This window comes from Micromys minutus (assembly GCF_963924665.1).
Source record: "Micromys minutus genome assembly, chromosome: X".
Classification (NCBI taxonomy): Eukaryota; Metazoa; Chordata; class Mammalia; order Rodentia; family Muridae; genus Micromys; species Micromys minutus.
The window spans coordinates 73,415,713-73,440,531 of record NC_137970.1 but is presented as its reverse complement, the minus strand read 5'-3'; the positions used below and the strand labels follow the sequence as shown (position 1 = coordinate 73,440,531).

The window sequence follows — 24,819 nt, the reverse complement described above, 5'->3', positions numbered from 1 at the left end:
TTACTGTGGGCTGGGCAATCTCAAAACATGCATCAGTTGAGAAAATATCCAATAGACAAATCTTATGGAGGCAGTTCTTCAACTGAGGCTCCTTTCTAGATCACACCATCATCAGTCCTGTTGACAAAACAACGAAACCTTATTCAACGCTGACAGTCTCATATGGAAACATCCCTATCCTGAGTCAACTATTTCAACCAGCTTAGGAACTAGGTAGGCGTAAGAGGAATGCTATCACCTTCATTTTATAGATTAGCAAATGGAGACATAGTCACAGGGAAGGTTGAAAGACCCAGTTAACTACAAAGCTAGGATGTGACTCTGAGTCCTTTGATTCATGGCCTGGTTGGTCATTTAAATTCTGTAGCTTTGACTTGGCTTATAACCCTGTGTCTGTATGCCAAGCTGGTCTATAATGATTACAGCAATATTAGAATTTTAATATGTTCTGCAGCCAGATCAAAGGAGTTACCATGTTCACTGTTTTCTTTTTACATTAAATTGGATATCAGAGAATAACTTGTGTCAGGTCCTCTCCTTCTATCATATGGGTTCCAGGGATTAAACTCAGGGACATTCAACTTGATGGCAAACACCTTTACCTACTAAGCCATCCTGCTGGCTAGCCGGTGCCCACCCTGTTCTTTCTTTTCTGTTTCCTGGTTCATTTCTTCTAGGACTCACATCTTCTGAGGTGATACTTGAGTGGGTGGTTGGGATAGCAAAAGCGGAGAAATATGAAAGGATTGGAAAGGTTATTTTCTGTGCGTGATGGGACAGGAGCTTAGTTTAGCTCCTTGTTTATAAGAATAACTCACACTTCCTGTAGAGAACGATTAGAGGCTCAAGCTAGAGAAAGTGCCAGCTCTATTGTATGAGATTTGTCAAAAACTGAAAAGCCAAGCAGCTTGTCGACTGAGGTGTGAAAATAGCCTGTTGTTGTTTTTGTCCTGCAGAACATTGCTTTATTCTAAGTGTTATTTATAATGGGCTTTGAGAAATGTGTCCACTTCTCTGACTCCTGTGGGGCTGGTTACTGGAGCTAACGACAAGAGAGTTTGTCAGAGATGAGTCTTTACTTGACTCTTGGTTTCTTGTTCTGGGCAGGAGGAGCTGTGTGTTCAGAAGGTGACCTTGAAGGAGTTTTTTACTAAAGGCCCCGGAGCAGTATGTGAATTGACCTCGCTCTATTTCCAGGAAAGGTGAGCCTGGAGCAGCCAGACAGGCAGTAGGAGGCTTCAGGCATGCTACTGCATGCATGGGCTTGTGGTTTGCTTGCTGGTGACGGGCCACCGAGAGTGGAGGCCCACAACTTAGTTAGATTTGCCTTTCATACACCAGCCACAGCCAGGAACCCAGGCTAGAATAGAAAAGTGAAGTGGGGTATGGTTGCCCTTAACTTCTCAAAACAAAAAGACTGTAAAAAGAGTGTGTATATGTACCCACATCCCTCAAGAGTGGAACTCACACAGAAGTCTCAGGGCCATGGTGAGGAAGCTGTGTCTCCCAGATGAGAGGCTTGGGCTGCCCTTCTAACCAAGAAGTAAGAGGTTTATATTGTGGTCTGTCATTCTAAAATGCTGTCTTTCTTTTTTCTTTCCTAGCACCATGACCCGTTGCAGCCATCAGCAATCCCCCTACCAGCTCTTGTTTGGGGAGCCCCACATCTTTGAAGATCTTCTGGGGTTGAAGATTCGAATTTCTCCAGATGCTTTCTTCCAGATAAATACTGCTGGTGCTGAGATGCTGTACCGGACCATCGGGGAGCTGAGCGGAGTGAACTCTGAGAGCATCCTCCTAGACATTTGCTGTGGAACAGGCAAGTGGTCTCCCTGGAAAAGTCTATGTGTTGTCTAGGTCTCAAATGCCATGTAGCCAGAATGTCCAGTCTTTTCAAGGGTGGCTGGAGCGAGGAGTGAGTAGTGTTGGTAGTATAAATATACCACCACTACTTTTGGTTTAATACACACAAATTATCTCTTTCTTATCTCTCTAGGTGTGATTGGCCTCTCTCTGGCTTGGCGTGCCTCCCAGGTCCATGGCATTGAGCTGGTGGAGCAGGCAGTAGAGGATGCCAGGTGGACTGCAGCCTTCAATGGTACCGAGATCTGATTCGGAGGTGAAATTAAGAGATGGAGTTGAGTGAGGGGCTAGAGATTTAACTCAGTGGTGGGCTGCTTGCTTAGCATGTACGAGACCCAAGGGCCCATTTACCAACCCTGCAAAAACAAACCAACAAACAGAAGTGCAGTTGTTAATATGCAAAGGGAGACCTAGTGTATCCCCAACTTATAGGGAGGCTGAATTCTAGAGTAGCCAAAAAAGGATTTTGTGGTTTTCTATAAGAGGTCCTAATATTTTTTCTTCTTTTTCTCATTGTATAGATGAGCCCAAGGCAAGTCCAAGCCTAGTTGCTAGGAAGGGAAGTGATAAAATGTTGAACACAATAGAAGAACCTGCTTTAATTCAACTCTGAGGGCATCAGAGCCAATACAATTGCTTTCAAATGTCGAGTTTTGGCCTGGCATTGGGGTGAACACCTTTAATTCCGGTCCCCAAGAGGCAGAGAGACAGGGGCAGGTGGAGTTCTGAATGTTCCAGGCTAAACTCCTATATAGTGAGTTCAGAGCCAGTCAAGACTCTGTAGTGAGGCTCTATCTTAAACCAAACAAGCCCATAATTTTATAAAGTAGAACCTTTTCCTTAAATAAAATGACAAATTGCAATATAGAAACAGTTTGTATTCTGTCATACACACACAGACAGACAGACAGACAGACACACACACAGACACACACACACACACACACATACACCCATATATGTGACTGGCCCTGAAAGCCTTATCTCTTTCTTGGCCTCCCAAGTGCTGGTATTATAGATGTGTGCCAACATGCCCAACTTCCAGACAGTTCGTGAGGTCCCAAGGGAAAACTGATGACGCAAGATGAGCAGTTAAGTGAAAGGCAAGCTCTTTGTTGTAGTGCGGGTTCTTGTGTGCTGTCTGTTTCATCACTGCAGCTGGAAGGCTCATTCGGCCTTTCCAAGAGAAAGTACCTGCAGCGGGTCCAAGAGCTTTTTTTTTTTTTTTTTTTTTTTTTTTTGCTGGAGCGGAAGGGAAAGGTGGGACTCTGGCCGCTCTATGGTTCCATAATGCTGAACCTTCCCACTTGTTGGGCTCAAGTTATGCCTCATGGTCGTCTCTTCCACAGGTGTCACCAACTGCCAGTTTCATGCTGGCAGAGCAGAGACGATTGTGCCACAGCTGTTAAAGTCCCAGGAAGATGAGAAGTGGATTGTTGCTGTGGTGAACCCGGCCCGTGCTGGACTGCGTAAGGCAGGAGGACTCCTGGGCTGTTCCCCATGTGTAGGCTTGTCCACTTCTCCCATGGTGCCCACCAGTTCTCTGTCTCTGTTCCCACTGCAGACTCAGGGGCTCCCTATGAGGCAGCCCTGAAGTAGCTCCAATATTCCTTAGTAGTCCTCAGGGAAGTTTGGAATAGCGGACAACAGTGGGTTAAGTATATTTAACAAGGTGCTTCCTCCTTCAGATACCAGGGTGGTGCGAGCCATTCGGAACTGCAGAGCCATCCACACGTTAGTGTTTGTTTCCTGCAAGCCCCATGGTGAAAGCACAAGGAACTTCATTGAGTGAGTCTTGCCTTTTTTTTCCCCAGTATCATTTTTCCATGAGCTGGGGATGTAGCTCAGTTGGTAGAATGACTGTCTGTCATGCATGACGCATGGGATTGATCTTAAGCCAGGGTGGCAGATGGAGGATTTGAAGTTCAAGATCATCCTTGGCTATGTAGTGAGTTTTAAGCCTACATGGGTTAAAGACCCAGTCTCATTAAAAAAAAAAAAAATCGAAAACCAAATTTATTTTTCTAAAAATCAGAGTCATTCATGTTTTTTTATGAATAATTTAGAAAATGGGAAAAAAACAAAGGAAAAGAAAAATAAACATTTATACTACTTCACTTATTTGTATTTATTTGTTTGTTTATTTTTAGACAGGGTCTCACTATGTAGCACTGCCTGTCCTAGAACTCATTATGTAGACCAGGCTGGCCTTGAACTCAGGGATCTGACTGCCTGTGCCTCCCGAGTGCTGGGATTTAAGGTGTGTGCCACTCCACCAGGCTCAATATATCACTTTAAAAATAAGTTTGAAAAAATTATGTGTATGAATCTGAATAGGTTTATGTGTACCACGTATTCACACAAGCCCATGCATGCCAGAAGAGGGCATCCGATACCCCGGAACCAGAGTTACAGTTGTTTACTACCAAATTGATGTTAGGGACCAAACTTGTGTTCTTTATAAGGTCAGTTAGTGCTCTTTAACTGTGGGGCATCTCTCCAGTCCCTGATTATATCACTTTAAGAATCCATTCTAAGGGCTGGTCTAGGGTGAGACAACTCAGTTACTCAGTTTGGGCACAAATTTTTAAGAGAGTACCAAAAATCTTAATGATCAAGAAAAATTTTAATACAGTATTTTAGAAAATCAACTCTCTCAAATTATGAAGGACAATTTAAAAAATTAATGTTAGGTGTGGTGATCTCATCACTGGGGAAATATAAGCAGGGTTAGCCTGTTCCAGCCAGTCTAGCCCAATCAATGAGCTCCTAGCTAATGAGAGGCCTTATCTTAAATGAGGTCGATGCCATTCTTGGAGATGACACTTGAAGTTGCCATCTGGTGTCCATGCTTGTGTACACAGGCGTTCGTGCACATATACACACACAGACACACACCCAAAATCATGTTTAAAAAGTAGGGGATCTGATTACCTTTTAAAAGATTCTGGGGGGCTGGAGAGATAGCTCAGCAGTTAAGAGCACTGACTGCTCTTCTATAGGTCTTGAGTTCAAATCCCAGCAACCACATGGTGGCTCAGAATCATCTGTTATGGGATCTGATGCCCTCTTCTGGTGTGTCTGAAGACAGTGACAGTGTACTTATATAATAAATGAATAAATCTTTTTTTAAAATGAAGTTTTAAAAAGGGGTTCTGAATATGAGAGAGTGCATGACTGTGGCTTATTTCACCTAACGTTATTTCCTCCACCAGTGTTTTATTGCAAATAAAGTTTGGCTTTTTTCTTTTTTATAGCTGGATAATAACCCAGTTTTTATTTACCACGTGTTCTCTAGCCATTCATCTATTGATAGAAATCTTGTCTGGCTGTTGGGAATAATGTAGCAAGAAATGTTAATGCAGTTATCTCATTGATGTGGTGATTTAATTCCCTCTTGGCTATTCCAAGAAGTGGTACAGCTGTGGCATCTGGTAGATTTATTTTTAGATTTTTGAGGAATCTCAATATTGTATTTCATTATGACTGCACTGATTTTTCATTCCCACCAACAATGTTTACAAGGCTCTTTCCAGGTACTGCTAGCATGTTATATTGTGTCTGTTTATTTTTAGTGGTGTTTTGGTATTTAGTGAACTTTTAAATCATTTATTAACGTAAGTGGGGAAGTAGAGAGTTGTATGTGCTAAAGCTTATGTGTGGAGGTCAGAGGATAGCCTTTGGGACTTCGTTTTGTCCTTCTTTCTGCCATGGGTCCGGGGGATCAAAGTCGGGTCCCAAGGCTTATGCTGTAAGTGCTTTTATCTGCTGAGCTGTCTTGCTTGCCTATGTATGTTTGGGACAAGGATTCATGTAGCCAAGGCTGGCCCTGAACTTTCAATCCTCCTGACTTTATTTCTCAAGTCTTGGGATTAAGGTGCGGGCAACCAAGTCCACATTTCTAGTTTAAAAAAATATTTTTATGTTTGTTCATTCATTCAGTGTGTGTGCGTTTGTGTGTGTACATACTTCAATGTATGTAGAGAGGTCAGAGGATAACATGTGGGAATTGGTTCTCTCCTTGTATATCTTGGAGATTGAACTTAGTTTATCAGGCTTGGTGGCAAGTGCCTTTACCCATGGAGCTATCTTGTGAGCCCCTAACTCCTTCTTTTTAACCTTAGCCATTGTAAGAGGGACGAGATGATACTTTGTCTTGTGTTTTTCACATTTTAAATTATGTTTTCTCAGTCCGGGTCAAAGAGCAGAGAAGGGTTGGTGGAACCCTTAGCCACAGATAAGCCCACCAAGGCCCAGTGAGTCTTGTCAACAACAAAGATAAGAGCTCGAGTTTAGGGGGAACAGGGAGGAACAATGTGTTCTCAACAGGGCAGGACCACACTGCACTCATGAACTTACAACATTCTATCAAGGCAGGGGGAGGAACCCATGAGCCCCTACCCCTATAAGAGGAGCTGCTGATAGTTGATGGCTGTCAGGTTAAGGTGAGTAAGTTTTCTTTGGGGGTGTGATACCTGTTGATAGTCCCACACAGATGTGTATATAGGCAGCCCAAATGGGACTTGATGGGTCCCATTACAAGAAAGATGTGAAGTTGGGAGGGGTGAGGGGGAGGGGTTGTTATGGGAACAGTTATGGAGAGAAGAATAGGGAGGCTGAATGTAAGCAGAATACATTTTGTGTGTATGGGAAGTTTTCTGAGAAGTGATACAAATTGTCTATTTTTACAAAGGAATCAGAAAAGCTAGGTAGTGGTGCCTGTTTGTAATGTCAGCTCTGAGGTGAAAACAGGAAGGCCATGAGTTATATCAGTGTAGGTTTCATACTGAGAGCCTGTCTCAAACACTAGTATTAGAAAGTCTATCCAGTTGTCGTGGTGCAGGCCTTTAATTGCAGCACTCAGGAAGGCAGAGGCAGGCAGATCTCTCTGAGTTTTCAGCCAGTCTGGCCTACAAGGTGAGTTCCAGGCCGGGCAACAATACATAGTGAGACCTTGTCTCAGAAGACACTATGTATCAGTGAATTTCAAAACAAAATAAAAGATGGCAAATAAATGTTATTAAAAAGATAGGTAAATAAGCGTAGTCAAGAACATAAAACAAAATATATAGCCATAAATAATAAAGCAGAGTAACTATAGATATGTGTTCTAGACAAGGTCTCACCATGTAGCCTTGTCTGGCTAGCAGTTCACTACATGAACTAGACTGGCCTTCATATTATGGCAACACCTCCCAAAGCCATCACACACAGTTGTTTCCGATGATAAGAATGTATTCCTTAGAGCTTGCTCTAAAAACAAATATTTGAGGCTGGCGGTGGTGGCACACACCTTTAATCCTAGTGCAGGAGGCAGAGGCAGGTGGATCTCTGACCCAGGCCAGCCTGGTCTACAGAGTGAGTTCCAGGATGAATGGTGCTATATTGAGGAATCCTATATAGAACAAACAAAATAGATGGATGGATGGATAGGTGGGTGGGTGGGTGGGTGGATGTGGATAGATAGATAAGATAAATATAATGCATGTGAAAATCTGTAATTTTTCTGGGAAAATACAAATGGCCAGTGATAATTTCAGAAAATAAGGTAAGTCCTGAACAGACCAGTGAGCATGGAAATAGATGTAGATCCCTGACTCAAGATGGGTATGGTACATGTATCTGCAATCCCAGTACTCAGGAAATTAAGTGAGGAAAGAAGGCATGAGCTCAGTACGAGGCTGGTTACACAGTGACTTTGAGCTCAGATGGCTACATGGTATGACTGCCGTCTCATCCAGTCCAAGGGGGTAAAAGGCTCAGTCTCCCCATCTTATTTCATTGTCTCTGTAAATTACTCTTTCATTTTATTTTTTTGAATATGATATAAAGATGGTATCTCTTATCAGAGGGTAAAAATGGACTTCAATGAATTATAATTTACAACTGTATAGACACTGCAAAAAGGTTGGATGTATATCTAGACTGAGTTAATTCAACAAGGTAAATGTAAAAATTGGGAGTCCAGAAATGCACTCTAGGAAATGATAGAATCTTTAAAAAATAATTGTGCTGTGGTTTCTACCTGAAAGAATACTTTAGTTTTCACATTTATTTATTATGGGGGGGGGGCACTTGTATGAGTTTGTTCTTTTTTTCTACCCTGTGGATCCTGAGAATCAAACTCAGGTCACAGGCTTTGCTACAAATCCCTTTACAGCCGAGCCATTTCTGCTGCCCTGACCCTCTGTTCTCTTGCTGTGACACTATCATACATGTGTCATATGCTTTGTTCTCGTGCACTCCTTCAATCTTTTTTTCATTTCATTATGTCCCCTTTCCCCCAATGTTGTCTCCCTTCTATCTATCCCCCCACACAAATCATGTCATTTCACCTAATGATGTCAGGTCCACCTGTTTCCTTGTGAATATCATAATTTTATTTGTCTCTTTAGCTGAATAAAATTCCATTCATATATGTGTGTGCATCTATGAAAGTCTGACTTCAGGGCTGAGTGTATTGCTCTGTCACTTTCTGCCTCCTTTGGTCTGTCTTTTCTGTGCGCAAGTGTGTGCTTATGTGGAGGCCAAAGGATGGCTTAAAGGAGTTGGTTCTTTCCTACCACGTGGATCCTGGGGATCAAATTCAGGTCATCAGGCTTGGTGGCAAGCACCTTTATCCAGTGAGCCACCCCACTGACCTTCCATCTTTTCCAAGGAGAGGTCACTGAATCTGGAGCTTGTTGTTTACACTAGACTGGCTAAGCAGTGAGCCCTCCTATCTGCCTCTCTCCATTCCCTCACCCCCAGTGCGGAGGGTGCAGACCTGTGCTGCCACCCAGCTCTTACATGGGAACTGAGGATCCAAACATAGGTCCTAACATGCAGTTATCACCCCAGCCCTATGTCACGTTTGTAAACTCTCTCCTGATAAACATCTAGACTGTTTCTACTTCTTTCCTATTGTGACTGAGGTTGTAGCAAGCATAGATATACCTATATCTCTGTAATATGCTGACTTGGAATCCTTTAGGTATATTATAACCCAGTGGATATAGTTGAGTCATATGGTAGTTCTGTTTTAAAATTTTTTGAGAAACTTCCACATTGATTTCCACAGTAGCTTTCAAGAAGATTTATTTTGATTTTATGTATATGAGTGTTTGCCTATGCGTATGTGCATGTACCATGTCTGTGCCTGGTGCCCAAAAAAGCTAGAAAAGGGTGTTGGATGCCATTGAACATGAATTATAGATGGTCATGAGCTTCCATGTGGGTGCTGGGAACCTTATTCAGATCCTTGGCAAGAACAGACAAAACCCCAAGTCATCTCTCTAGCCCTGTAAATATTTTCAAAGAAGTTGATCATCCAGTGATTGTTTTTATTCCACATGCATTGTGGGGAGTAGGGATGCAAAGCAACCGTTGTTAGGTTAATTTGACAGGAGGGCTATTATCTATGTAGTGTCAATCTTCATTAAACCATTCATAGAAATGAAATAAAAATGTATAACAACTAAGCCAAGAGTGGTGATAAATGTCTGTAATTCTAGCAATTGGGAGGTAGAGATAAGAGAAGCAGGAGTTTAAGGCCATCTATCCTTGACTACATATTAACTTTGAAGCTAGCCAGGGCTACTTGAGAGTCTGGCTCAATAAAACAAAACTGAAACAATAACACATACACATACATATATATGTATGTAAATATATATATAATAGAACTAAATGTGAGAGGTAAAACTGTAGAATTTTTAGAAGACTGTATTTAAAATCTTCATGACCTTGTATTAAGCAAAGTCTTCTTTAATACAATTATCAAAAGCCCAAAGAAAAAAAAGAAAAATAGCATTAAAGTCAGGACAAAACAAAAAACCCTTTTATACTACAAATGTTACCACCTAGAAAATGAAAAGACAGCTCATGGCAAAGGAGGAGATATTTATAAATCATACCAGTGGCCAGTCACAAAAGACCACATATTAAGTTAGATGCAGCAGCACACATTGATGTGAAAAACAAAGTTTTTAGGGACTCTGAGACTTTTCCAAAACACCCTGTTCTTAGAATGTGAGACCCTAAAGACACAGAAATGGTTAAAGTCATATTCAGAGACTTTCCAGTCATCCTAAGGCTATGAGATCCCGCCTGTGCCTGACAAATAAAAACAATGGCCCAGAGTAATTCTCAGAACAAAACACAGAATATACTGACTGATAACCACTTGACCCTCTAGAAAGCTCTAGATAGGGTCCTGATGCATGTCATAATTAACTCATGCTCTAATCACCCAATTCTGAGAAACAAAACAGGACAAAACCCCTCAAAGTTTTAAAAAATATAAACAAGGTTCTAAAAATATAAAAACAAAGTTTTAGTGGACAGGTCAAGCTATACTGACCAAGCTGAGTTAAGATAAAACAAAAATAACTGCTTTAGGAACAGCTCCCCTACCCCTCCCTGTACTGATTTCCAAGGAGAATGCAAATTGTCAATAACATTACTGCCAAAGTTTCTTCCCCCTTTCCTCCCCCCTTCCTCTCCTCTTTCTGAAAATTATACTGCTGACCAATGGTAAAATAGCAGTTCACCCCCTCACAAAAAAGTACATGGGGTTGCTCAACCCCGAACTCAAGAAGTACACATTGCAGTGGTCTATCATCTAATTGTGTTCTGTGGGCTGCGCTCCTGAGCTAAGACTCCTCGGGGTCTTACAACAACATCTGTGACCCCATTTCAGTGCTGAGAGGCAGAGACTGGAAGATCCCAAGGGCTCACTAATCAGCCACCTAGCCAATTAATGAGTTCCAGGTTGAATGGTACCCTGTCTCAAATATTAAAATGTAAAGCTATTGAGGAAGACATCCCAACATCACCCCTGCCCCACACACATGTACCTGTATGGGCAGGTGCACTTTCCACATACAAGTATATATACCACAAGCACATTTATAGAAAATGTTCAGAATCGACAAGAAACAGAAAGGTCTGTGGCTTCCTGGAGCTACTGTGGGTTTGAATTAAATGCAAGGCATGGCTGTTAAGAGGTACATGGGACCTTACTGGGCTAATGAAAATGTTCCAAAAGTGCTGATAGTGGTACACACATGTTCTGTAAATAAGCTCTATAAATGGTAAATGGTATTATATCAAATGATGTTTCAATAAAACTATGGAGAAAAAAAACATGAAACTTTTACATGACACAAAGCACCATAAACAGTTTCACTCACAGAAACCATTTGTAGTAAATATTACAAAACTTGTTTCCCCCAGTCTCTAATCAAGCCCTAGAAGTCAACAAGAAACAGGCAAACTGCACAGTTGGAAAACTAACAGACAATAAGAAACGGAAGTACTATTAATGTGTTTGTACCTTGTAAGGGGCTGCTGCCTCTATGAAAATAGAAATCTGAGCTGGAGGTGGTGGCACAGACCTTTAATCCCAACACTTGGGAGCTTCAGGCAGGCAGATCTCTGACTGCAAGGCCAGTCTGGTCTACAGAGCAAGTTCCAGGACAGCCAGGGCTGGATAGAAAGACCATGTCATGAGAAGTAGTATTTAAGGCCAGTCTGAGCTACATAGAAACTGTCTGTCTCAAACCTATAACAATGTACATAGAAATACACCCCTCTGTGTCTGCATACAATTGCATACATATACACTTGCATATGTACATGTAAAAACATTTTGGGAATTTTATCTAGTATTATTTTTATCATATCTAGCCTGTTATCCTACTCTAACTCCTTCTAGACTCTCAACATATCTCCTTCCCAATTCCTGTTCTCCGTTTTTTTGATGATGTAGTATCTGGTTTTTTTATGCAAAACCTTATGTAATTGGCTATTCATTAAATAAATAGAACATCAATAATAAACAGGAGGTGAAAATAAATAAATGTATATTGCATCACTGTCAACTTTTACTTAGACATAATCACTGATCATCAATAATAAGAATCTTTCATTATATATGTCAACTGTACATATACTATATATAATATGTGATATACATATACCTATTACATACACACAACACACAAATACACTGTTAGTGGAGACAAATATTCCTATTTATAAACAGCTGGGTTTTTGAGTGGAGCAAGAATATCTTATTTGCATAATATTTCCACACTTCTTTGTCTTCGTTTTCACTGGTGCTATTAAAATGATCAAATTTGTCACCTTACAAAATTCCTGTTCTCTTTTTAAAAAGAGTCCAGTTCATGCTGCCTGTATGCTCGCAGGGAACCTACCAGCAGCCACACTCCTAAAGAAACACTTTTTACATCTCAAACTGGAAAAAATACAAAAGTTTGATAATGCATTGCTGACACAACAGAAATTTAAAATGTTGGTATAAATTGAGCACTAATCTAGATACGTGAATACCATACCTTTAGAGGTAAATTTAACAATGTCGATTACAATTTTAGTTGTATGCATTGCTGGTGATCCAGAATTGCATGCCTCAAGTAAACCTGCTTTATTTTATGTGCACTGAGTGCTTTACCTGAATCACGTTTATATCACTTATGTTGCCTGAGCTCACAGAAGTCAAAAGAGGGCATCAGATAGTCTAGAACTGGACTTACCAATGATTCTGAGCTGCCAAATAGGTTTGTGACCTGAACTTGGGTCTTTTGAAAGAGCAGCCAGTTTTCTTAACCACCGAGCCATCTCTTTAGCTCCTATCCCCCAGGTTTTTTATTCTGCAGCTCACTTCCATACATAAAATGACACTTAAAATAGTTATTGTAATATTTTAACATCAAAAGAAAAAATATTGTAAAAGTCATCAGAAGAGAACTGGATAAATTATTTATAATATAATCTCCATAAGATGGAACACTATACACTACAATGTACTGATAATGGAAAATTTTGACAGTATGTTATTTTTCAGCAGATGAATGGAGATATGCTTCATAATCCACACAATCTTATCCATCTAAAGAATACAATTTTTAAGGCTGTAGAGATACTTCAGTGGTTAAGAGCTCTTGTTACTCTTGCAGGGGACCCAGGTTTGGTTCCCAGCACCTACATGGTAGATACCAAACTTTTGTAATTGTTAGGTGTGAATGTGCACACCTTTAATCTCAGAGCCTGGGAGTCAGAGGCAGGCAGATCTCTGCAAGTTTGAGGAGGCCAGCCTGGTCCGTATACTTAGTTCCAGGACAACCAGGGCTACATAATGAGACTATGTATCAATAAACAAAATAGATTTTAAAATGGTTAAGATTCATATTAAGCATATTTTACTAAAATAAAAAATTATGAAATAATTAAAGTTATTTCCATTTTTCCCCAGATGGAAACTTCCATTTTTTTCAAAATAAGTATTCAAAGTATACTTAAAGAAACTCAATAATTCAAAAAATACAAATTATGACTTCTTCTCTAAGTCCAATCCCAGAGGACCAGTCAGGTAGGTGGATCTCTTGAGGTTGAAGCTGGCCTGGTCTACAGACCATGTTCTAGGAAGGCCAGGGCAGAGACGGAAACCCTGTCTCAAGAAAACAACAACAAAAAAGAGCAAACAAACAACAAACAAAAAAGCAAAGAACAGGCTTCTGAGAGACAATGAAACAAGACAAAATAAAATCTAATAAAATGAAGCAAAAATAATTATATCAAAGTTGGACATGACAACCCAACAGGAGGAAAAGAGTCCCTAGAAAGAGACCCACTTGTCTCCATAGTAGGAGTAGCTATAATATACACACAGAGGACCTGGTGTAGGCCCGTGCTGTTACTTCAGTCTCTCTGAGCTCACATGTGCCTTGCTGAGTTGAATCAGAGGGTCCTGTTCTCCTGAGCCTATCTCCTCTGACAAACACGTCTGGGGAAACACCCAGTGCACATAAAGCGAAATAGATGTCTTTTTTTTTTTTTTAACAAGTAGACAGTTCAGTGAGTTCTGGGTGGTTTGTTTTCAGACTATGCAGCTGTCACCCCATCTAAATCTGGAGCATTTTTGTCTTCTGAAAAAGAAACTGCACTTTTTAGTGTCGCTGTGTAGCTCCACCCCTGCCATCTGATCTTAGGCAACCTGTAATGAATGTGCTTTGTTTCTAGATTTGCCTGGCATTTCACTGAATGGATTTGTGCCACATACTATATAGTCACATTTTCTTTCACTTAGCATAACTTATGTGTGATATTTAGCTGTGTTTAAACCTTTATCTTGCCTTCAGTTTCTTCTTGGTCTTAAACAGGAATAATATTTTGCTGTTATGTATACACTCTCTTACTTATCTGCTCATGAGTTTATGACTTTCATGACTGATGGTTCAATAAATATCCATGGGCAAGTTTTGCTTTCATTTCTCTTGAAGAAACACCGAAGCAGAGAAATGCTGGACCGTATGGTAACTAGTGTAACATTTTGAGGAACTTCAGTTGGTTTTCCAAATAGCTGCCCTATTGTACCAACAGTGGTCTAAGAGCATTTCAGAGTCTCTGTATCTTCTCCATATCTTGTTATTGGCCTTTAAAAGACTATTTTTCCAGTGCTGGTGGTAGTGAAGCCCAGGACTACTAACATGCGAGACAGGTATTCTTCCAGTGAGGTGTATCTTAAGCTCTTGTTTCTGCCTTTTCTTCTTGTAATGTAGTTCATGGGAAGCAGTATCTCATATTTCTTGGCATTTTCCCAGTGGGTAATGTTTTTGAGTGTTTTGGTTTTTAATAATTTTTTAGCAGTTTTCTTTGGAGATAGGGTCTCATATAGTCCCAGCTGGATTCAAACTCCCTCTATATCCCAGAATGACCTTGAATTTTTGATCTGCAGCCTTCATGTCCCAAGTGCTGGGATTGCTTGCATGCGTCACCGAATCTGGTTGTAACGTGTTGAGAATTACCTGGCATTTCATTAAATTGAATTGTGCCATATACTATGTATTTCTTTGCATTTTCCTTCACTTAGCATAACGTATATGATATTTATACTTTGTACACACCAGGCCAGCATTTTACTTGAGCTACTTTTCCAGCCCCTTTATTTGGTAATTTGCAAATCTTTAGATATTTACAGGTTAACACAAGATTCAGCTCTTCCGAGCACCTTTAACTGGGTTGACATTTTACTATTGAGATTTTAGAATTATGTATATCTGATAGAAGTCTCAGTGTCAACTACAGGGTTTGAAAGACTTCCCCCCTTTCTCCTTGTTCTCTCTTTGCTTCCAGTATGTATGTCTTTGTCTGTGTTCAGGAGTGTTGATAGAAATCAAATCCAGGACTTCATACAAGCTGCTGAGTGTTCTCCTGCTGAGCCACATCCCTAATTCCTCCTCCTCCTCTTCCTCCTCCTCCACTTCCTCCTCCTCCTCCTCTTTCTCTTCCTCTGCCTTCTGTATTTTTGAGATAGGGTCTTACTATGGAGCTCTGCTCATTTGGCACTCACTCTGTAGACCAGGCTGGCTTCAAACTCACAAAGTTCCTCCTGCCTCTGCCTCCTGAATGCTGGCACTAAAGGTGTGCACCATCACACTTAGCTCAATAGTATCTTCTGAAGGATAATCGAGTACATATTTTGTGGCTTTTAATTTAGGTTCTGAGAGATAATGCTGTTACTATGTAGAATTAATGAGGTATAGAATTGATTGTATGATGAGATTAATTTAAAGGATGAGAGGGACATATATTTGTGCTTGCTTATATATTCATAGAGACTCTGGTAAGTTATATGAGATACTGATAGCAAGAAAAATTAAAACGGAGCTAAAGAGAAAAAATTTAAATTGGGGCTCTGCAGTTAAGAAAATGTGCTGGTTTTGAAGAGGAATGGGGTGTTGTTACCTGTACCCATATCAGGCAGCTCAGTCACCTGTGACTCCAGCTCCAGGGGATCTACAGCTTTGGCTTCCTTGGGCAACCCTCCACATGCACATGTGTATACACGCACATGCACACACACACACACATACATACGAATGCATACATGCATGCACATATGATGAAAAAGTAAGTCTTGAAAAATAAAATCATCTTTGCAGGAAATTTGATAAACTGAATATTATTATGTTAAAGAAAATAAGTCAAACTTAGGAAGAGATATGCTAATTGTTTTCTCTTATACATGGACCCTACCTTGTAAATACTTGTACATGTGTATGTGTGTGTGTGTGTGTGTGTGTGTGTGTGTGTGTGTGTGTCATAAAATAGCAGGAGGATCTTAAGGGACTGGTAAACAGAAGAGGGACTCCCTGGGGAAAGGAAAGGACTCAGAGAGGCAGGAAGCACAGGGAAGGGCAGAGAAGGAGGAAAAGAAATGAGGGTGCTATGTGATATACAGCTTTGAAAATACCACAAGGAAGCACCATTACTTTGTAGGATGTCTTTAAAGCAATGCCCCCTCCAGAAATCAACCCTAATAATAACTGTCTCTGTCTGGAAAGAACTGGAGACAGACTGTAGTGCTGGCTCGGGTTAGGAGCAATTGATGCTCTTGCAGAGGATTTGGGTTTGCTTTCCAGCTCTCACACATGGTAGTTCACAACCCTGTGCAACTTTAATTTCTAGAGACATGACATCCTCTTCTGACCTCTGCAGGCACCAAGCACACATGTGGTGCATATATGTACATACAAGCAAAAACTCCATACATACTAAAATTAAATCTAAAAAATATTTTAAAAAGAAAGAACCCAAGACACATGAGAGACAGGAAGATTGCCTTTTGTACTTTTTAATGTTATTTCCTTTTTACTCAAATAAATGCATTGTATCATATATTATATATAATACCAATGAGTGTTATAATGATTGGGTTAAGACTAAACCTAGTTTAGTATGATGTCTCATATCTTAAATCCCAGTACCCGGGAGGCAGAGGCTGGCTAATTTCTGAGTTCAAAACAGTGAGTTCCAGGAAAGCCAGGGCTGCACAGAGATACCTTGTCTCAGAAAACAAACAAAAAAACAAGACAAAACAAAAGAACAAAAACAAGACTAAACCTAAAATCCAGCTAGCACACTGAGCAAATTTCTAAACATGACCTCAAAAAAGCAAGACAGTTTTAATTTGATAAGATGAAATATACAGTCCAATACTATAAAAGCACAAAAGAATGGGTACATCCTATAAACATCAGCTGGTGTGTGTGTGTGTGTGTGTGTGTGTGTGTGTGTGTGTGTGTGTGTGTAGGCCAAAGTACAACCTAAAGGTATTGTTTTTCAGAAGCCATCTGCCTTGTTTAGACAGGATCTCTCACTAGCCTGGTTTTACTTTCCAGAACTGGGTTTCAAACTTGTGCCAACACTTTACATTTTTCCGTGCATTCTGGAAGTTGAACTCAGTTGCCTTGCCTACCAAAGCCATCTCTGCAGTCCTTCAGATGCATTTTGATTTAATATTGTCTGCTTACAATATGTCTGTCGGACCACAAGTCCTCTGTGAGCCGAGCGTCTGTACTCTAGTGAGGAAGATGGCTAAGCACACCCGTTACAGGAAAATGCCGAGGAGTGGGGCTGAGAGGCACACGGGCTCTGTGCCTGCAGATGATAGACTTCAATTGTAAGTGCAGGCGCTCCTGGACTTGCTTCTCTTTGTTTCTGTGAACTGATATTCTGGTCTCTCTCTGCAGACTCTGCTGCCCTCCAAACTCTGCTAAGAAGCTTCTAGGTGACCCTTTCATCCTGAGAGAAGCTGTACCTGTGGATTTATTTCCCCACACCCCACACTGCGAGCTGGTACTCCTCTTTACTCGATGAGACCAGGAGGCTGCAGGCTGATAAGGCTGAAGTTTTGTGCCATGGGAGACTGTGGAAGCATCACCAGAAAAAAAAAAAAAAACAATCTGAATCCTGGCAAAAAGAATTTGGCTGCCCTCCTTCTCTGAGGCAGACTGAACTGTAACTTGTCCTTGTCCTTTGGGGTTATCCATATTTCCCTAGCTTTGACTGCTCCTAACTGGAACCTGAATCTGGGTCGCTCCATCCTTTTGCAGTCTATACACCCTTTCCCTGCCATGTGACTCTGCTTTTGTTGTGGGGGATAACTGTTGAGCATCCAGCAATACTTTCATATTGACTGGAATCTGTATATTTACTCTGAGATTTTACCATTTGCAGTTTTTGTTGTTGTTGTTGTTGTTGTTGCATTGTTTTGTTTCCAAACAGGGTCTCACATAGTACACACTGGCCTTGCACTCACAATGTAACTGAAGTTGACTTTGAACTTGGCATTCTTCTGTCTGCACTTTGAGTGCTGGGATTACAGCGTGTGGCACCACACATGGCTCTCTGCAGGGATGGCCATCAGAGCCAGGGAAGGATGCATGCGAGGAGAAATTGTCTGCTGAGCTGCAGCCCTAGCCCCTTGCAAATGTTTTTAGGAAGTAGGACCGAATTGAGCTTTTTACAGAGCAGAATAAGCTAAGGAGATGGCTAACTAACTGGGTTAAGTGCTTACTGCACATACACAAGAAACTGAGTTTGCATCTCCAGCACATAATAAGAGGACATACTGGCATCTATATTCAGGGGGATCCTGAGGGCCTTCCTAACCAGTCAGTTTAGCTGATAGGTGAGCTCTAAGTTCAATGTGAGACCCCGTTTCAAAAAAAAAAAAAAGTTGAAGAATGATAGACACCTGGTATCATCATCTATCCTATTATAATCACAGATGTGTGTGTGTGTGTGTGTGTGTGTGTGTGTGTGTGTGTGGTGTGTGTGTTGGGCTTTCTAGACTTTGATACTTCTTGAATGTCCTTTGATGGTAATCTCTGTGGCTAGAGAGATGGCTCAGCATTCACAAGCATATAGTGCTCTCACAAAGGACCTGAGTTTGATTTCTAGCATCCATACCAAATTCTTCCTAACTGCCTGTAACTCTAGTTCCGGGATCCGATCTTTTCCTCTGACCTCCCGTACTGTACTCATGTGCACAAATCCATATTCACACATATTCAAATACAAAAAATTTAAAAATAATTTTTAAAAAACTTAAAAAGAAAATGTGGTTATCTCTAAGAACAATAACACCATTTATCTCTTAACCTGTAGAAGGAGAATTGGTCATTAGAGACACTCAAAGGGGTTAAGAAACTCTGAAAGGATATAGCTGTCTCCTGAGAGGCTCTGCCAGATCCTGACAAATACAGAGGCAGATACTCACAGCCAACCTTTGGACTGAGAATGGGGTCCTTAATGGAAGAGTTAGAGAAAGAACTGAAGGAGCCCCCAGGGACTAAACCACCAACCAAAGAGTACACATGGAGGGACCCATGGCTCCAACTGCATATATAGCAGAGAATGGCCTTATCAGGTATCAGTGGGAGGAGAGGTCCCTGGTCCTGTGAAGGCTTGATGCCCCAATGTAGGAGAATGCCAAGGTGGGGAGATGGGAGGGAGTGGGAGGGTAAGCACCCTATAGAGGCAGGGGGAAAGGGAATGGAATGTGGGCAGTTTCTGGAGGGGAAACCAGGAAAGGGGATAACATCTGAAACGTAAATAAAATAAATATCCAATAAAAACAAACTCTGAAAGGGCTGAATACTTAGACTGTCCTGTATGTTATGGAGGGAGAAAGCACCAGTAATCCTATAGTGATCCAGTATGTATGAGGGTAAAGTGGATGTTGAAATTAACTATATTCACTGTCTCTACCATGACTTTTTTCAGTTCTGGAGTTGTCCTTGAGTACTTGTCTAACATAGTCTTTTGCATACTCTGATGGTCTGAAGACATGGTGGTTAAGTGTGTTGCCAGAATTAGTAATAATAGTAATCATGTCAATAGGAAGTTTAAATTTTTCTTAGTCCTAAATACCCCTAAATCAGACTGTGTCCCAAAAGAACCCAGGACTTTGCTCATGATAAGCAAACACTCTACGAAATAGAGGTATAGTTCATGACAGTTTTTGTTGGTGCTGTGAAACAAGATCTCACTTAGCCCAGGCTAGCCTCAAATTTCTTATGTAGCTAAGGCTGGTGGTCTTTACCTCCAAATACTGGTTATTATGTATATACACCACTATTTCAAGCTAATGTCGTGCATTGTTTTTGGAGATAAGTGCAGCAACAAGAAGAGACACAGAGGTTCAAGAACATAGCATTTTATACATTCACAGTGCAAGAGTAGGAGGTATGCCACAGGTCTACGTAGAGAAGACACCAGAATGATCAGAAGGCAGAAGGATATAAGGCAAGGTTTGGATAATGTACTTTAATGTGTTTTCCTCGGGAAAGGCAGAGAAGAGACAAAAGTTTATGATGAACTAGTTTGAGCAGTTTTGCAAGCTTAGACCTATAGGAGTGGTCCCTACTTGTCTGCTACCTGGCCCTGGGATGCTAATGGTAGAGGAGGGTTGCTTTTCTGAGTATTCAGGGCAGTTACAGGAAGTATGCTCTATTGTGGCTCTTTTAGTCTTCAGAGACATGGCTGTTGTTTGGATTTGGAGCCATTCCCTAAAGGCCCACATGTCAAAAGCTTGCTCTCAGTCTGCGGCACCAGTGGAAAGTAACGGGACTTTTAGGTGGTGGGGTCTAGTGGGAGAAGTTAGAGACTTGAAGGGGTATTGAGACCTGACCCTTTCCTTTGTCTCTCTTCATAAGCTTTTCTCCACCTCATGCTCCCTTGTCCTTATGGTGTCTGACTTGTTACCAGCCCAAAGGCAATGGGCTAAATGTTTGCGGACCAGAAAAATGAGCCAAAACAACCTTTTTCAAGTTGCTTATCTTAGGCGACACGTTTCAGTGATGAAAAGCTGACTAATAGATAGCTTAGTGCTCAGCTCAGCCCTCGCTGTCTCTAAGAATCGACTAGTTCTTGGGGATTGGGTGGCTGGGGGGTGTGGCAGAGTGTTTAGTCAGGTCATAAAGATGTCAAAACAACACACTGTGCAGAAGCATACACACTACACAGGACAGCACATATTTTAAAATATTAGAAGGGCTGGGTTTGGAGGTTCATGCCTATAATCCCAATATTTGGAAGATTGATGCACCAGAATTGCTCCTCTCTAAAGGAAATACAGGGACAAGAAGTGGAGCAGGGACTGAAGGAAAGGCCATCCAGAGACTGCCCCATCTAGGGATCCATTCCATATGCAGTCACCAAACCCAGATAATATTGCTGATGCCAAGAAGTGCTTGCTGACAGGCACCTGATATAGCTGTTCCCTGAAAGGCTCTATCAGAGGCTGACAAATACAGATGCAGATGTTCGAAGCCAACCATTGTACTGAGCACAGGGACCCCAATAGAGGAAGCAGAGAAAGGACTGAGGGAACTGAAGGGGTTTGCAACCCATAGGAACAACAATATCCCCCCCAGCTCCCAGGGACTAAACCACCAACCAAAGAGTACACATGGAAGGAGGGACCCATGGCTCCGGCCACATATGTAGCAGAAGATGGCCTTGTTGGGCATCAATAGGAGGAAAGGCCTTGGTCCTGTGAAAGCTTGATGCCCCAGTATAGGGGAATGCTAGGGTAGTGAGGTGGGAGTGGGTGGGTGGGGGAGCACTCTCATAGAAGCGGGGGAAGGGCATATGGGATAGGGAGTTTTTGAAGGGGAAAACAGAAGGGGGAATAACATTTGAAATGTAAATAAATAACCAATATGAAAAAACTGGAAAAGAAACAAAAAAGGAAAGACTGATGCAATAGTCTGGCTGAGTCCACGGCTAGTCTGGACTACACCCAGAATCACTGTTTTGGGCAAAAGCTAAGCAGTCAGTATTTGTTCCTCTAAATTTTTTTTCATATCACATATTTATTATACATTATATTACATTACATATGGATATTTTAGGCTTTTATTTTCTTTAAGAACAATTTCATTGTATTTTTTCCTGTGCTTTACAGGTGGGTCTTGACTTTTCAAGTGTGTTTTTTGGACCCGCAGCTTTGGCATCCCTTGAGCCAGTTAGAAATACAGCATTTTAGACATCATTCAGCTGAATTGGATGCACTGGGATTGGCATCCAGAGATCTGTGTTTTGCCACCTTTTGCTGGTGATGATAATTTACACTCAAGATAGAGAACCACTAACCCTGCGAGACTATTCTCAGCCTTGTTTACACATGAATCACCTTTATTACATTTGTTTACTTACTTACTTGCTTGTTTATGTATGGAGGTCAGAGGACAACTTGTGACAGTTGATGTTCTCCACCCAACATGTAGGTACCAAGGATGTAATTCAGATTATCACACTTGGTGGCAAGCACCTTTACCCTCTGAGCCATCTTGCTAGTCCCTAAAGATCTGTTAAAACAAGGCTCTTGAGCATAGCCTCTTCAGATAGCTTTGGATGTGCAACATTTACTGTGAGTGAGGCCACAGCACCTTTATTTTTAAAGCTCCCCAGACAACTCTTACATGCCATGGGGTAGGGTGGGAATCCTTGTCTTGGGTTTTTGTCTCCAAAATGGTGTTAATGTGTTGAATAAAACTACACATCAGTTCGAAGATACTCTTCCTCACTAGAACCACCCAAGAGCTGTAAATAGTGACTTTTCTCCCTGTAAAGCACTTAATTTTGCATGTCTGATACAATTATTTTGGTGATGTTCTGATAAGGTTTTGGTTTGGGGTTGTTTGTTTTGGGTTTTGGTTTGTTTTCTTTTTGTCACCTTGACACAAATTAAGAGTTGTGAAGAAAAGGGGACCATTATTTAATTCCATTCATCAAATTGATCTGTGTGCATGTCTCTCTGGGGCATTTTCTTGATTGATGAGGATTGTGGGCAGTTCAGCCTGTTGTGGGTGGCACTATTCCTGCAGGTGGTCCCGGGTTGTATAATAAAGCAACGTGAACAAGCACAGGAGCAAGCCAGTTCTCTGTGGGTTCTGCTTCAGGTCCTGCCTTGGCTTCCTCTGACTATAAGCTAAAATAAACTTTCCTCCCCAAGTTGCTTCTTCCAGTCAAGGCCTTTACCACATCAGTCAGAAACAAACCAAGGCAGTAGGTATGGAGGAAATAGTGTTTCATACCATTAGTGGATAGTGATTCTAAATGAGCCATAAAATTAACTCTCTCATACACTCATGGGGAAACGTGAGGTCACTTTCATCTTAAAGTAAAACAATTGTTTAAGGATTCATCCTCAGTCTGCTTCCAGTCTTGCAGAACTGCCTGCTGAGAAGTTTCATTTTAGAGTTGCTGAAGGCAGGCAAGATAGTTCTGCAGATAAAGGCACTTGCTGCCAAAGCAGACAATCGATGACTTCAATTCCCAGAATCCACATGATGGAATTAGAGAACCGACTCCAGCAAGGCATTGTCTTGAACTCCACTCACATACCCCCTGAATTCATACATGAACATAAGAAGTTAAAGATGCTACCAAGTGCTAGTGCCCACTTTTCCCTGGCTCCTTTTTGGTTGTAGTTTGTTAGAGACAGAGTCTTGCTATGTAGCCCTGGTTAATGTGGGACTCAAAATAGTTCTCCTGCCTCAATTTCTGTAGCACCGGAATTGCAGGTGTGAGTTGGAATTACAGGTGTGAGTTGGAATTGCAGGTGTGAGTTGGAATTGCAGGTGTGAGTTAAAATTGCAGGTGTGAGTTGGAATTGCAGGTGTGAGTTGGAATTGCAGGTGTGAGCCACTACTGTCTGCTTTTGCCATTGCTCTTCTGCCAGTTTTGGAGGTTTAGCAACCACAGAGGTCTCAGGCTTATCTGCACATTCTAATCCCCTGTGGTGCTTTAATTGTATCAGTTAAATGCATGTGTGTCCTCCTGTCACATCTTGCATGTAGAAGGTCAGAGGACAACTTGTACAAGTCAGTTTTCTCCTTCTACCATGTAAATTCTGGGTGGCCAGGTTTGGCAGCAAGCACCTTTACCCACAGAGGCATCTTGATGGCCCTCCTGTGATGCTTTTGAAAATCTCCTAGCTTGCTGTGACTGCACTATACCAGAAATGTCGAGGAGCACATTTGTTCCGTATTCCACCATGTCAGAATCTATTGAATGAATTCACACGGTTTAGCAGTTTCAATGGCAATTTGTCACAAAAATCTTCCTAGCTTGGAAGTGAAAGCCTGGGCGAGGTGAATGCAAGTTCTTTTATTCCAACCTCATTCACTCTCATAGCACACAGAACACAATCGATGCATCAATACAGCTCTGTCTATGTGTGTGCCTTACAGAATGAATACAAGTTAAAGGGGCTGCAGCAGAGTTCAAGAGGCTTCAGAAATGGGCCCAGGAGAGTTTGTATTGACAAGACAGTGAACCAACCCTCATCAATCAAGGGAGGGAGCTGTGCAAGTCAAGTTTTGGAGCACAACTACAGTGTACAACTGTGAGGGTAAAAGGCAGAACTGGGTGGAGGAGGAAATGGTGGTTTAGGCTCAGGCCCAGATGGGCAAACAGGTAGATGGACAGGAAGTTGAATAGGCTTCATTAATGGTAAGGAATCAAGTCAAGGAGTCCTTGGTCTGTGGCATGCACACAGTAGGTATCAGGTGATAGGATGGCTGGTGTAGAATCTATCACAGTGTTAGGTGTCCTTCAGTGTATGGGCTCCAGGTGATGGAGGTACAGCCTGTCCTTGGTTGCTGTGTTTAGTAAGTGCCTGAGCCTCATTTCCTTGATGTGATTTTAATATGCCCCTGCAGTTTTATTCCACCCCAGTAAATGTATAAGATGGATTCGTTTCTATTCAAAAGAATATGTCATTTATCAGTATGTGCTGAATGGTTGTTGCCTGATCATTTCTGGATCTACTCAAGGGTTAGTCACCCTTTCCCTCAAAATAGAGTTGTAATCCACCTTAAAATGGAGTCACCTAGGACAGTGCACAGTGTGCAAAAGCTACTGTTTTATATAATATGGGGTCACTTAGAGTGAGGCATAGTGGCCAAATCTCAACATAAGTCATGGATTTGAAGCAGATGTTCCGATTTAATTAGTGTAGGGTATGGTCCAAATATCTGAATTTTTTTTTATTGTTTTGTTTGTGAGCCTAACCTTTAACAGCTGAGCCATCTCTCCAACTATATGAATGAGCCATCTGAATTTTTTTTTGAGCCATCTGAATTTTTAACAGATGTC

At 41.4% G+C, this 24,819-nt stretch overlaps 2 protein-coding genes across 2 annotated transcripts in view; both read left to right on the top strand.

Moving 5' to 3' along the window:
• TRMT2B (tRNA methyltransferase 2 homolog B) overlaps nucleotides 1–18,038 on the top strand; it is a 64,585-nt gene extending 46,547 nt beyond the window's left edge. Inside the window, exons 8-13 of the mRNA XM_080910972.1 lie at nucleotides 1,108–1,202; nucleotides 1,605–1,819; nucleotides 1,997–2,098; nucleotides 3,213–3,332; nucleotides 3,552–3,651; nucleotides 17,400–18,038. Of these exons, the coding sequence (XP_080767098.1) occupies nucleotides 1,108–1,202; nucleotides 1,605–1,819; nucleotides 1,997–2,098; nucleotides 3,213–3,332; nucleotides 3,552–3,651; nucleotides 17,400–17,526 (759 nt within the window). The 3' untranslated portion in view covers nucleotides 17,527–18,038. The remainder of the gene's footprint in view (nucleotides 1–1,107; nucleotides 1,203–1,604; nucleotides 1,820–1,996; nucleotides 2,099–3,212; nucleotides 3,333–3,551; nucleotides 3,652–17,399) is intronic.
• NOX1 (NADPH oxidase 1) overlaps nucleotides 1–24,819 on the top strand; it is a gene marked incomplete at both ends in the record, with an annotated part of 376,148 nt that overhangs the window by 227,511 nt on the left and 123,818 nt on the right. The gene's annotated exons all lie outside the window — the stretch shown is intronic.